At 37.8% G+C, this 14,840-nt stretch overlaps 1 protein-coding gene across 1 annotated transcript; it reads left to right on the top strand.

The window, feature by feature from the left end:
* Positions 1-2,188: 2,188 nt before the first annotated feature.
* Positions 2,189-7,686, top strand: SCG2 (secretogranin II). The gene is made up of 2 exons (XM_055574804.1): positions 2,189-2,310; positions 5,443-7,686. Exon 2 carries the CDS (start codon positions 5,457-5,459, stop codon positions 7,296-7,298), a length of 1,842 nt encoding a protein of 613 aa, XP_055430779.1. The 5' UTR covers positions 2,189-2,310; positions 5,443-5,456; the 3' UTR covers positions 7,299-7,686.
* The last annotated feature ends 7,154 nt before the right edge of the window (positions 7,687-14,840 follow it).

The following is a 14,840-nucleotide window of genomic DNA, read 5'->3' as shown; positions in this document are numbered from 1 at the left end:
GATATCTCACTTCTACTTGGAGTTTTTGAATGAGGTTTTATATGGATTTTTGACAATTAAAGACATTCTCAGCAAAGAGTTTGACTATGGGATCTTAGAAGAACTATACCTTCTGATCCTTGCAGAAAGTTTAGTTTCACATATATGCACTAGCTGATCAAGAGTGACTTCCTTGAGGGTTGTTGAGACCTCTATTGAATCAAGTCAACCCTTTAAGAGTAATCTTGTGGAATTTTCTGATGCTGTGTTGATATTGGTTAGTTCAACTGGCCACACAGAAGTACTGGAAAGTAAATTATGTGAAACTCAGAGTGGTTTATCTTTGTCAGGATTTAAGAAAATGTTATGTGTGCAAAGCTAACAAAGATACCTGCAAATGAACTTATTTTTTTTGAGATGCAGTTGAGAAATGAGATTTGTTAACTCAGGTCTCATCAACTTAGCACTTAACCTTAATGATGCTAAAAACCCACTATGAGGCATAAATAGATTAGGTAAATTGGCCATAGGACTCCAGTCTAAGCCTATGAGTTCCATGTCAATCCACAAATGACCAGTCATCAGGAATGAAATATCTTAACCAGGAGATCAAAGAGAGAAAATCAAGGGTTACTTTTCTCAAGATTATTTTTTTCCTAAGGTTTTAAACTATTTCTGTTTCCTCAAGGAGTTAAAGAGTATTGTGGTTTACCTAGAATAGTTAGAAATCATTAAGCAAAACTTGATAATGGAAACCTCAGCTCAAGCTTCTTTTCCCAGAACCCTTCCCATCTAAGATTTCTAGACTGAACAATGCTCCCTATTGTGTCTGCTGGCTGACATCTTTCTTAGTGCTTTTCAATTTATATCAAATAAAAATAATCTGTTGTCTTTTATCCTAAAATAAAAATAACCTGTTTGTCTCTTATCCCCTCTGGACCAATATATATATTGGGTTGCCCAAAAAGCTTGGTTGTTCAGGTTGTTCCATAACATCTAATAGAAAGACCAAATGAACTTTTTGGCCAACCTAACAAATATATATGCATATATACATGTAGATACTATTCATCTTTGTATCTAGCACTTAGTAGGCATTACAACTTACTGAATGAGTAAATCAGTGGCTAATTATTCATTTAACAGAGACAAAGGTATCTTTTATATAGCAAGATTCTTTTGCTTAGTTTATTTCAAAATATATGGTTTTTAGGAAAATCATATCTTTAATGATATGAAGTTAAAAATTTAGACTTATACAAATTATAAACTATATAATCAGGTTACCTGGTAAAGCACAACAATGATTATGACTACAAGTCTGAGAGGTTGGAAGTTAAGTATTAATACTATATTATTCCTTGAATTGGTCACATTTATGGAATGTATTCGATTCATCTGATTCAACTGGAGGAAGAAAATATTTATAGTATAACTTCCTTTCAGTTACAAACTAATTACAGTTGCATATGTGTCACACTTTCCTCAAACAGCGAATATTTTTTTTTCTTTTTCTTATTGAAAGTATTTTCAACTTCTGAGCTTCCCTTTTTGAGATCAGATGTTGTAAAAGATGCCAACAGATTCATATAGAATTATCAGCTATTAGACCTGAGTCCTTAGAAATACATACTTCAAAATTATATTGAAACCGTAGACTAAAATCCTAACTTGAGGTCGACTCACATAAAAAAAGAGAACACTTTTTTATTCAAATAAACATGGTTTTAAAAACAATGCTACTTGTGGTTATGATACGAAATACGACTTCATATTCATAACGTGTATTCTGTTCCTCTTGGAGCGTATCGAGGAATGTTAATGTAATTTCTTTGTGGCCACTGAAGAAAAAAGTCCTTATCTGTAAAACTTTCTTTTAACAATGATGACAAAACGACAATAGCAACAGGAAACCCTTATCACAAGCTGTTTGGACACAGATGAGATTATATTGCAATTAGCCACGTCTATCTGATGGATTTTTCTAAGGGAAAGTGTGCAGAGCATTTTATTTCAAGCCTCAAAGATTTTGTTAAAAGAAAGGGAACTGCAGTTTTTGCCACAGAAAGACAGGTGGCGTAAGCATGCAACTTTTTTTTTTTTTTTTTTTTTTAAATCTATAAAGTGATTATTTTCTCTCGGGTTCTTTGAAAAAGCTCGACTGTGCTCCGGTTTGTGGCTGAGTGGGTGACGTCAGTGTGGCAGTGCGGAGTCAGGCGCGGCGGCTCTCTATAAGCCGAGGAGCTGTCCGGGTGCTGAAACGGTCCGAGCAGCTCAAGCCGCGGACCAGGAGGAACATGCTGTGGACTTCCTCTGCCATATAAATAAGAGGTAAGACTGCTTTTCCCTTCTACTTACTGGAAAGTTCTAAATTGCGTATTCTCTCCTTAATTCCTAGCTAAGAAGAAAAAGACCATTTGGCAAGCTTATATCTATAGAATAACTGATCGGCAACCTGCTGCTCATCTGGCAACCTAAGGACACTGTATATATGTACATATATATGCATGATTGCATCTGTGATTTACACTGCTTGCTGTCAGGTATTTATTAACCATTGTGTTATTTAGATAATCATATATAAGAACATGAAAAAGTTAAAGATATTTGTGTCAATACACATTATTAATGTAAAGTTAACCAAGCCTGACATTTTGTTTCTTTCCTTAGTTTATTGTTTCTTCCCCTAAGGACCAGATACAAGGGCAGGGATACAATTTATATACTTAATATTCTTAACAGTAGGTGTCCATGATTCAAAGGCTGTTAAACAGGTTCGGGTGATAGAAGTAACCAATTTGCTTGTTTTTTCTTTGACATTTACTTTGCAAGAGCTCAAATTTAACTAACTGTATAAAATTATTTTCTCAATTGGTATGCTCTGAAAGGGCTTACATTATTGTTTACTAATTTTGGTCCTAGCAAAGTAAGACTAGAACGAGCTTCTTCGTTTATTCAGGGGGAAATATTATCTTGGGTTTTAGGTTGGATATGACCATGGATTACAAAGAGATAACTGAAATGTATGAGGAAACATTTATAACCATATAAATTATTTATTATTATGCTTTGGTTGAAAGAGGTTGTACAACATTTTGCTAAATATTTTGAATGGCACAAGTGTTTCTTTTTCCTCTATCCTAACTAATTGAATTGCTCAAATTTGATAAATCCAGTTGCATTTGTCAATGCTCTAGTATAATTTCAATAGAAAAGACATTTTAACTTATAAGGTTTTTTGGTTCAAACTCTACATAGAACATCAGAACTGTTAAAACCACCTTCACTATTTAGATAAGCTGCTACCAGTTCACCTAAAAAAATCCCTTGAGTCTTAGTCAAAGGCAATAACTATGTCACCCAAACTGAATCTGAGTAAATGACCAAACAGTAGCTCTTGGTAGGCCTGTGGTTTAAATAACTGCATTGAATATTCTACCCCAACACCACAGCAAAGTTCACCTACAAAATAATGATTTAAAAGATCAGCATATAACCTAGCATATAACTGGGTTAAGGATACTTCAGGGTAATGGTTTCAAAGAAAATACATTCACTAAGATTCTTAAAATTGCTAGTCCAAATGCCAATGTGGAAAGTTGATTTTCAAATCTAAACTAATCCTGAAATAATATAAAGAAGAATACATAATGTACTTTTATTTAAGCCTAATAAGTTATAAATACAATTTGCTCTAGTAAATATTGATTCATAGTATTTTAGAAGTTTTCTCTGACATGCCTTTAAATATTTTCCCTTCAGTAAATTAAGTAGCCAAATTAATGTAAGTGCATATTTTAAAAATTAATTTAAATAATCATTTTAATAAATAAGTCTGTACTAAAGAAATTTCTGTAAGTACAACATTTTTAGATTCTAGAAACTGAAAATATTACTTAAATACCAATATGATCTAGTGAACAATGATATTTTCTACAATTGATGTCTAAGCTAACAGATAATGATATCCAATAACTTAACTTATATATCACAAAACCATAATTCAGTTAAGATATCATGAGCAAACATAAAATTCCTTTACTTTATTTGTAACAAAATTGCACATATTAAAATAGATTTCAATGTTAGCAATGCCAAATGTAAAACATGTAAAAACTAATCCTCTTGCTAATTCATACAAGAGACTATAAGGCCTTGAAGAAAAAGAATGAATGAAAAAATTTAAATGGAAGAATTCAATACACTGTATGCATTTTTCTTGGGAATTACATAGTGATTATTTTAAAATTTTCTAACAGAATGAGTCATTTGAGATTTCATAGGTCCACACCCAAATAGACACAGAGTCAAGCTGAATTTGAACACTTACAAGTTCAGAAATAGACTGGTTCAGAAAACTTATGTTCTCTCTGTAGCATCTGTTATTATTTACTATATCTATTGAGGACTGAGGAAAATATAATCATGATTTCATTTTACAAGACAGTCACAGTAAAATTATTAGAAGAAATATGGGGCACAGATGTTTTAAAACAGTTTATATTTTGGTACATTGGTACATTTACACTGAAATAAGTATCACTGGATATCATGGATTTTTTTTTTTTTTTTTTGCAATTCTGACTATTGTGTTTGTGTATCCTAATAGGACCATGTGTGCTATTACATCAATCAAGATGAATGATTATAAAATACCAGACTTCTAAATTCAATATTTTGGAATTCATTGAGTAAATAAATACTGCTTTGAGGAAATTAAAAATAAAAAAACTTGGTTAAGTTTGCCAACTAGCTTGGACTTGAGAAGACCCATATTCTGGAGGTCATTAAGGTACAGACCTTCCAAAATTAATAATATGATTTGGTATCAGGCTAAAGGACAAGTTATTTCTGAAAATATGTATGAATGAGACTCATCCACAAGAGAATTCAGTATGATTAACATTAACATGGAATATAACTTCATCTTATATAGTAATGTCACCTTTGTTGTGTTTCTACAACAAATTAGATGGATAAGTCAGTAATTAAACCACATGGTTTTTGATAAGGATATAACTCTCTATGTGTGTGTACATGCATGTTTTAAATTGAGCCATCTAATTTTTCTGCCAGTGATTTCAATATAAATGCTGTACAAATAACTAAAACTCATCTTGGAAAAATCTTTAACAGAAATAATGTATACTAAAACAAAACATGTCTTATCAGTTAAAAAATCATGCTTGAGAAACCTCATATAGTGTTTTTGCTATTATTTTAACCAAAAGAATGCCATATAAATTTGATGCAAAATGGGCAACAATTTTGCTAAAGATTCCTGTGGTTAGCTTGTGAAGATTGTGTATGAAACATTTATAGTTTTCAAAAAGAGTCATCCTAAATTAATGTGGAGTAATCTATACTATGTTCTTTTTCCCCCTCAATGATTAATTACTTTTTTTGCTATAGAGTCAAATAGTCAGTTTCATTTGTGTTAACTCATGTTTTCTATGCTTTAAGGAAATCTTTCAAACATGGCAGAAGCTAAGACTCACTGGCTTGGAGCAGTCATGTCTCTCATCCCTTTAATATTCCTCCTCTCTGAAGCTGAAGCTGCTTCATTTCAGAGAAACCAGCTGCTTCAGAAGGAACCAGATCTCAGATTGGAAAATGTCCAAAGGTTTCCCAGTCCTGAAATGATCAGGGCTTTGGAGTACATAGAAAAGCTCCGACAACAAGCTCACAAAGAAGAAAGCAGCCCAGACTACAACCCCTACCAAGGTGTTTCTGTTCCCCTTCAGCAAAAAGAAAATGGTGACTTGCCAGAAAGTTCGAGGGATTCCCTGAGTGAAGATGAATGGATGAAGATAATAGCTGAAGCTTTGAGACAGGCTGAAAATGAGCCCCAGTCTGCCCCAAAGGAAAACAGGCCTTATACTTTGAATTCAGAAAAGAACTTTCCAATGGGCATGCCTGATGATTATGAGACTCAACAGTGGGCAGAGAGAAAGCTCAAGCACATGAGATTCCCTCCTATGTATGAAGAGAATTCCAGGGACAACCCCTTCAAACGCACAAATGAAATAGTGGAGGAACAATATACTCCTCAAAATCTTGCTACCTTGGAATCTGTCTTCCAAGAACTGGGGAAACTGACGGGACCAAACAGCCAGAAGCGTGAGAGGGCTGATGAGGAGCAAAAACTTTACACAGATGATGAAGATGATATCTACAAGGCTAATAACATTGCCTATGAAGATGTGGTTGGGGGAGAAGATTGGAACCCAGTAGAGGAAAAAATAGAGAGTCAAACCCAGGAAGAGGTAAGAGACAGCAAAGAGAATGCAGACAAAACTGAGCAAATCAATGATGAAATGAAGCGTTCCGGGCAGCTGAGCCTCCAAGATGAAGATCTCCAGAAAGAGAGTAAAGACCAACTCTCAGATGATGTCTCCAAAGTAATTACCTATCTGAAAAGGTTAGTGAATGCTGCGGGAAATGGGAGGTCCCAGAATGGGCAAACTGGGGAAAGAGCAACCAGGCTCTTTGAGAAACCACTTGATCCTCAATCTATTTATCAGCTGATTGAAATCTCAAGGAATTTACAGATACCCCCTGAAGACTTGATTGACATGCTCAAAACTGGAGAGAAGCCAGTGGAACCAGAGCAGGAACTTGAGATTCCTGTTGAACCTGAAGACATCTCAGAGGTTGACTTAGACCATCCAGATCTGTTCCAAAATAAGATGCTCTCCAAGAATGGCTATCCCAAAGCACCTGGTCATGCTGTGGCAGAGGCCCTACCGGAGGGGCTCAGTGTGGAGGACATTCTAAATCTTTTAGGGATGGAGAGTGCTGCAAATCCAAAGCCTCCATATTTTCCCAATCAGTATAACCGAGAGAAAGTTCTGTCAAAACTGCCCTATGGTCCTGGAAGATCTAAAGCTAACCAGCTCCCCAAAGCTGTCTGGATGCCAGATGTTGAAAATAGACAGATGGCATATGAGAACCTGAATGACAAGGATCAAGAATTAGGAGAATACTTGGCCAGGATGCTGGTTAAATACCCTGAGATCATGAATGCCAACCCAGCGAAGCGAGTTCCCAGTCAAGGCTCAACTGAAGATGATCGACAGGATGAGAACCAAATTGAGCAGGCCCTCAAAGAGCATTTGAGTCAACACAGCTCTCAGGAGACTGACAAACTGGCCTCAGTAAGCAAAAGGCTCCCTGTAGGGACCCCGAAGAGTGATGATACTCCCAACAGACCGTACTTGGATGAAGATCTGTTAGTGAAAGTGCTGGAATACCTCAACCAAGAAAAGGCAGAAAAGGGAAGGGAGCACATTGCTAAGAGAGCAATGGAAAATATGTAAGCAGCTTTCATTGATTGCCCTATTTTCACCCCTCCCATCTCAAGCAAACCCCAATATTTCTCTTTAGTGTGTTGACTTCTCTCTTGTTAACACTGTAATACCTTTAAATGCTGTACAGGCAGATGATTCCATTTCACTGGAGTGTCTGCTTCACTTACTCTGAACTGTTCTCTTGTGTATGGGTATGTGTAAATGTTATGACTTCTGAGTAAAAATATTAATCATAGCCCTAATTCAAGAAAGATATCTATGATAGTGTTTAATAGTGTATCTAATAGCCGTGGCATTGTTGATGCTCACATATGATAAAGAGTGTCCTACAAGTCTCTTGAAAGTTTTTAATATTTACGGAATTATTTTGTTACTGTCTGTAGTGTTTTGTGGAGTACTGGAGCAAAAAAAAATAAAGCATTATAAATATATAGTTTTACTTATAAGGCCTTTTCTATTGTGTGTTTTATTGTTGCTTAATAAACGTTATTTCTGGACAACTGTGGGTTATTCATTCTGGAAATCCAGAGACAATGGCTGTGGATCAAGCAATATGGAGCTAAAGGAGAAAATTATTTCCTTCCACAATCAATCCAGGTAAGAAATAATGAATGGAAATACACGATCACATTATACATTTGTAGAATGCAATATCCTCTAGCAGCTCACTACCTAGAGCTTGCCTTTAGTTTTTTCGTGATTATGGAATAATTTCTATTTATACCTTTTACCCTTGACTTTTGTAAATAAAAACATTTAAGTTTTGAAAAAACTTAAAAAGAAGTTTAAGCACTGAAGAAGAGATGGGCATAGGGCAATTGGAAACAACTAGACTCGGAAACAATCTGCCTATTTTCAGCTTACCCTGCTCCCCTGAAGACAAAACTCCTACTCTTTTGTATGGTGTGAGAGGGGCCAAAGGACCCCCAAACTGACTGTTAGGTAAGTGAATGGCACAGGCACAGTGGAGAATACATCAGCTGCCTTCTCTCTGTGTCTGTGGGCTGGAGAAAATCCAGAGTGGGTGAGGCTGTACAGAATTGTTATAATGTGCATTACTTCAGGGGTTGATGCTATCAGCATCCTGACATATCAACAGGGAATCAACAACAGCAGCAGCAAGAAAATATATAGAGCAACAGAACAACAGTGCTCATAAAAAAACAAGGAAATAAATCATAGTTACTATTTATTGAATATTTATTGTGCACTGGGCACAAGACTAAACACTCTACCCCATTCAGTCTGTGCTGTATCACTGTCAAGGGCCTCTTATTATCCCCTTTTACATCAGAAAAAGCAAAACTCAAAAGGGTTAAATAGTTGCCCCCAAATCACCCAGTGTCATGAGTTGCCAAAGCCTGTGTTCCTAACCTAACTCCACCGCACTGCCTCTCTGGGAGTGGTCTTTCAGCTGACGGTTGGGGCACTGGTGGTGGGGTGGTGAGAGGCTTATGTATCTCAGTGTGGGTCATTTCCATGAGAGGGCATCTGTGTGTGTGTGTGAGAGAGGGAGGGAGGGAGGGAGGGAGTGCTGATTTAGTCACTATATCATGTCCTACTCTTCGCGACCCCATTGACTGTAGCCCACCAGGCTCCTCTGTCCATGGGATTTTCCAGGCAAGAATACTGGAGTGGGTTGCCATTTCCTTCTCGAGGGGATCTTTCTGACCCAGAGATCAAATTCTGGTCTCTTGCATTGCAGACAGATTCTTTACCATCTGAGCTACGAGGAAGGGAGGGTGGAGAGGAAATCCCTGAATGGTCAAAATACACTAAGAGGGTCCTGCATACCTTTGGAAAAACACTGAACTTTCATTTTCCTGTTTTATAACTTTGCCCAGACTCTTTTCTGTTCAATTATCATACACTCTCAATGAATTCTAGAATCTGTAAGTGGAAGAGAACTTAGAGGTGAATTGTCTCTACAGTGTCTCTTTCTAAAAGTGCTCTTTATTCAAATACCTCACAGAGAAATACTATGAATTGAAGATTATGCAGAGATCTAGGATATTTGTGGGGCTTAAAGTCTAAGTGCATATTTATACACCATGCTTTGCAGATGTCCACATATGTCATCTGCCCATTAAACATTCTCTTCAGTTTTCTGTTTCATGCAGCCAGCCACTCCTCGTGTCCTAAATCAACAATCTTTCCATGGTCTCCCTGAGCAGGAATGTGACCTTGACACCTGTCTCCACCCAACAGAAACTTGCCCTCCCCGTGGTGTGTGAATAATCTACGGGGAGGTTAGAAAATTAGAGCAAGTTAACTGACATGACACAGCTGATGAGACCCTGGGCTGGGGTTTACACACAGATCAGTGGGATGCCAAATACTGCATTCATTCTGTGGTACCATGTTGCTTTTTCTCAGTCTCAGTTATGCTTGAGATTCCCCGATTCTCTAACTGTGACATTTCTGGCACCATGATTAGCAGTTGGGGAGATATTTTAATTTGGGATATATATACTCTGCGTGACTTCTCTCAGACACCAGTCAGCAAGCATCTTTGCCCTTTTGCAGCATCACCATATTCCCCAGCTATTGAGTCATCAGATGTATTTATTTCTGATCCAAAGATATTTTTTCATAAGTGTTTCAGTACACTGCTTACTAGCATAAGAAATTAAGCTCTAAGTATATTTCAAGGAAGTGGATGACAAACTGAGATTAGGGAAACATTGCCCTTTTTCTTGCCCGGAAGCCTCTTTTCAGCAGAAGTCAAGAAGTAGCTTGAGCCCTCCTCACCAGTGCCCTCTGCAGGCCGCTGCTGGAAGAGCGCACTATGACTGCACTATGGACTCCCCTTTGTAGGAGTCCGTGCCTCCATCAGGAGTCAGACCGCCCAGAAATCCGTGTACTTTTGTCAAGACCACCATCTATCAAGCCTTCCCTCCCCTCAACACTCACAGCCTCTCAAACCTACACATTTTGAGGACGGTTAAGACGAAGCTGCCCTGGAGAAGGCATAACAACCCACCTTAGTATCCTTGCCTGGAGAATCCTTTGGACACAGGAGCCTGGCGGGCTACAGTTCATAGGGTCGCAAAGAGTCACACACGACTAAAGTGACTGAGCGTGCATGCACGCACTCAAGACAAAGCTGATGATGCCCTTCATACAAAATTTCCAAGTCACCCCTTATTTCAGTTCAGTTCAGTCGCTCAGTCGTGTCCAACTCTTTGTGACCCCATGAACCACAGCATGCCAGGCCTCCCTGTCCATCACCAGCTCCTGGAGTTTACCCAGATTCATGTCCACTGAGTCAATGATGCCATCCAACCATCTCATCCTCTGTCGTCCCCTTCTCCTCCCGCCTTCAGATTTCCAGCATTAGGGTCTGTTCAAATGAGTCATTTGCATCAGGTGGCCAAGGTATTGGAGTTTCAGCTTCAGCATCAGTCCTTCCATGAACACCCAGGAGTGATCTCCTTTAGAATGGGCTGGTTGGATCTCCTTGCAGTCCAGGGACTCTCAAGAGTCTTCTCCAACACCACTGTTCAAAAGCATCAGTTCTTTGGCGCTCAGCTTTCTTCACAGTCCAACTCTCACATCCATATATGACCACTGGAAAAACCATAGCCTTAACTAGATGGACCTTTGTTGGCAAAGTAATGTCTCTGCTTTTGAATATGCTATCTAGGTTGGTCATAACTTTCCTTCCAAGGGGTAAGCATCTTTTAATTTCATGGCTGCAGTCACCATCTGCAGTGATTTTGGAACCCCCAAAATAAAGTCAGCCACTGTTTCCACTGTTTCCCCCTCTATTTGCCATGAAGTGATGGGGCTGGATGCCATGATCTTCGTTTTCTGAATGTTGAGTTTTACGCCAACTTTTTCTCTCTCTTTCACTTTCATCAAGAGGCTCTTTAGTTTTTCTTCCCTTTCTGCCATAAGGGTGGTGTCATCTGCATATCTGAGGTTATTGAGATTTCTCCCAGAAATCTTGATTCCAGCTTGTGCTTTATCCAGCCCAGCCTTTCTCATGATGTACTCTGCATAGAAGTTAATTAAGCAGGGTGACAATATACAGCCTTGACGTACTCCATTTCCTATTTGGAACCAGTCTGTTGTTCCATGTCCAGTTCTAACTGTTGCTTCCTGACCTGTGTACAGGTTCCTCAAGAGGCAGGTCAGGTGGTCTGGTATTCCCATCTCTTTCAGAATCTTCCACAGTTTATTCTGATCAACACAGTCCAAGGCTTTGCCATAGTCAATAAAGCAGAAATATATGTTTTTCTGGAACTCTCTTGCTTTTTTGATGATCCAGCAGATGTTGGCAATTTGATCTATGGTTCCTCTGCCTTTTCTAAAACTACCTTGAACATCTGGAAGTTCACGGTTCATGTATTGCTGAAGCCTGGCTTGGAGAATTTTGAGCATTACTTTACTAGCCTGTGAGATGAGTGCAACCATGCAGTAATTTGAGCATTCTTTGGCATTGCCTTTCTTTGGGATTGGAATGAAAACTGACCTTTTCCAGTCCTGTGGCCACTGCTGAGTTTTCCAAATTTGCTGGCACTTTCACAGAATCATCTTTCAGGATTTGAAATAGCTCAACTGGAATTCCATCACCTTCACTAACTTTGTTCCTAGTGATGCTTTTTAAGGCCCACTTGACTTCACATTCCAGGATGTCTGGCTCTAGGTGAGTGATCACACCATCATGATTATCTTGGTTGTGAAGATCTTTTTTGTATAGTTCTTCTGTGTATTCTTGCCACCTCTTCTTAATATCTTCTGCTTCTGTTAGGTCCATACAATTTCTGTCCTTTATATATAATAAGTTATACCAACCCAAATATGTAGCCTCTTCAGCTAATGACATTTATGCTGCTGCTATTCTTCTTGACAGCTGGAAGGCTAGAAAGTCCCATGGGCTTTGATCAGGGAACTTCTGAAGGGTGAAAACCAGCGACCGAAAAGCCAGAGGAGTTTTTCTTGGAGAGTTTAAGCCTTTTGATTTGGAACAAAGATGACAATTTGTCTGCAAGTGTTCAGACAGTGTCTACCTTCTAAAGAGTTTTTATAGCAATCATCAGCAAGTTTTTTTTTTTTTTCTTTTTTCTGGAGGGTCAAAGCCACATGTGTATTTATAGGTAATTTCCATATCATTTACATATGCCTACCTCTACTCTGCTCTCTAGTCTCAGGACTTTTTCAAGTCAAAATGTATTGTTTACTCCTTGAGGCTTGTTATTTTATCAGACTTTTCCCCCCTTGATTGCCTTTTATTAAATCATTATCATTGTTGTGACTTTGGATGTCACGGGAGCATTGGATGATGGGGTGAAAGGTCTTGGTGAAGTTGGGCTCTAAAATCTGTGCTAAGACATAGAGATGTAAGAGCCACACTGGTACTTCTGTTGCTCCAGCACATCTTTATATGTCAATGCTTTTGCTTCTTCAGCCTGCTGGAGTCTTTTAACATTTTGTTATTTTTCAGCATTTAGTGTGCATGCTGCCACCTCCATCAAGAGTGCATTGATTGCTCCTTTTTCTTTGCTTTCACAGGGATTTTCTTTTACCTTTGTTGCAACATTTTTTTTTTCTTGGTCTTGCTACATAGCTATGGCTATTCATCTTGATCTGTTTCACCTGTTAAATTATAAACCCTTTGAAGTCAGAAACTTGCTCTGAATACCCTCTCCGTGTCTTCTATAATGCCCAACCCATGGCTCTTTCCTGTGAGCTGCTCAGGAAACATGCATTGAGTAAATGAGAAGGTACAATCGAGCATACTTCCTCTTTGCCATCTTGTACTTTATGAAATATGTACCTTTTATAACCTCATCTCAGTTTAATAGAAAAAAGAAGTGCTTACTGTGCATCCCACATGGTCATCTCAGGGCTTCTTTAGCCTTGGTGCTTTCAGAACATCTGAAATCCCAGAATAGTATCATGGTTTATGCTTTAAAGAGTATCTAGTTTACTATTTACCTTAATTTGAGTTTGAACCCAACTGTAGCTCCCCACACTGGTATCCCTTTTTAACTGGCAATTTTCTAATTCTGAGAATCTAGAAACACTCACGAGTTTGCTATTTTAAACAGTTAAGTTTTCACTCATATATTACACGGTGCATTTGGACCACCACATAATAGCTTAGCCTTTCTAATGTTGACTGGCATATCAATTCCTGTATCATAGCTCAAAGACTTTGACTTTCAGACTTAAATTCCAGAAAGTTCTTCTGACCTGATGGATTGGAACATTTACTTGGAGAAGAGGCTTTGGAGATAATAAATGAAACAAAACAAAAAACAAAACTGACTAAAATTCTAGCTTCGTGATTTATTTGAGCAGGCACTTAATCTAGCTGGATCTAAGGTAGGGATTATACTTACCTTATAAGGTTATTGCGAGGATTTATCAGTAATGTGGGTGAAGTGGTTTTACCATGGGGAGAACAAAGTAGTTGTGAAATATGTAAGGTAGAATTTCCCAATTAATTATCAACAACTATTATTAGCCATCTGCAATGTGTAAATCCTAGTATTAGACATTATGTAGAGAAGGATAGAAAGGATATGTATATTTCCACAGAAACAGACCACATTGTGAAAGGCTTTTACTCCATTTACAAACAGGTTTATTTCTCATGCTGCTGCTATTTTGAGAAAGTGATTTGTGATGAGGCAACAAGTTCTGATTCCATCTGTCATGGGTTCCAATTTAACTGAGGCCATTTCTTGGGAATTGGAATGTTCAGAAGTCTGTGGGTGGTATGAACCAACACTTCAGGTTTATTTTAAGCTTAACATTGCAAATCATGCTAAAGTTACCCGATATGGGCAGGGAAAACTGACAGGATCAAGTTCTAATTTCATTTATTGTCCTTTCTTCACATTGCCCAAATCCCATCTTTTATAAAATGAATCTTCAATGAGATAATTAAGACTTTAATTTTGATTTCATTTGTTCTCTACATCCCACTGATGATACAATGATAAACTAACCTCTATAGACTTAATATGAACATTTAATAGCCATGGTGTGTTTAAATATATAACATAGACTTTAAAAGAAACAACAGATTTAATTTTTCTTGGTCTTCCCATTCATAAGTATTACACAGTGAACTGGCTTAATAAATAAAGCAGAACTCTCCTCACCCTCCCCCTTAGTGATAATCCCACAATTCAGTTCATTCTGAACCAACAGGTTGCCATGGTAGCAGGAGAGTCAGGGTTAAGGCCGGTTCTGCAATGTGAAATCAGCACCGTGCAGGAAGCATTTCAAAATTCATGAGATTGGTGGAAGCAATTTTGTGCTTTAACCTTCAGGCTTCCTGCATCTCTAGGAAAATAAAAATAAGAAGGCTGCAGTGCCAATCTGAGCCTCTTTGGTGATTTAGTAGATACTGAACAGACTGAGCCAGGCATGATTTGTGTCTTCTATTTATTGAGTTTAAGATTTGATCCCAATGAGGCTTATATTATTCAAAGAAAATTACATGCAAAAAAATAATGAGCAGAGTTTCTGATTTTGTGTTTTATATTTCTCTTCATTTTCACTCAGAGCAAAACTAAATGTTTAATTTAAAAA

Source organism: Bubalus kerabau, chromosome 3 (assembly GCF_029407905.1).
Source record: "Bubalus kerabau isolate K-KA32 ecotype Philippines breed swamp buffalo chromosome 3, PCC_UOA_SB_1v2, whole genome shotgun sequence".
Taxonomy (NCBI): domain Eukaryota; kingdom Metazoa; phylum Chordata; class Mammalia; order Artiodactyla; family Bovidae; genus Bubalus; species Bubalus kerabau.
This window is presented reverse-complemented; position numbering and strand designations above follow the sequence as displayed.

Coding starts and splice junctions, on each gene's coding strand:
- SCG2 (XM_055574804.1), top strand. CDS start 5,457: ATGGCAGAAGCTAAGACTCACTGGCTTGGAGCAGTCATGTCTCTCATC.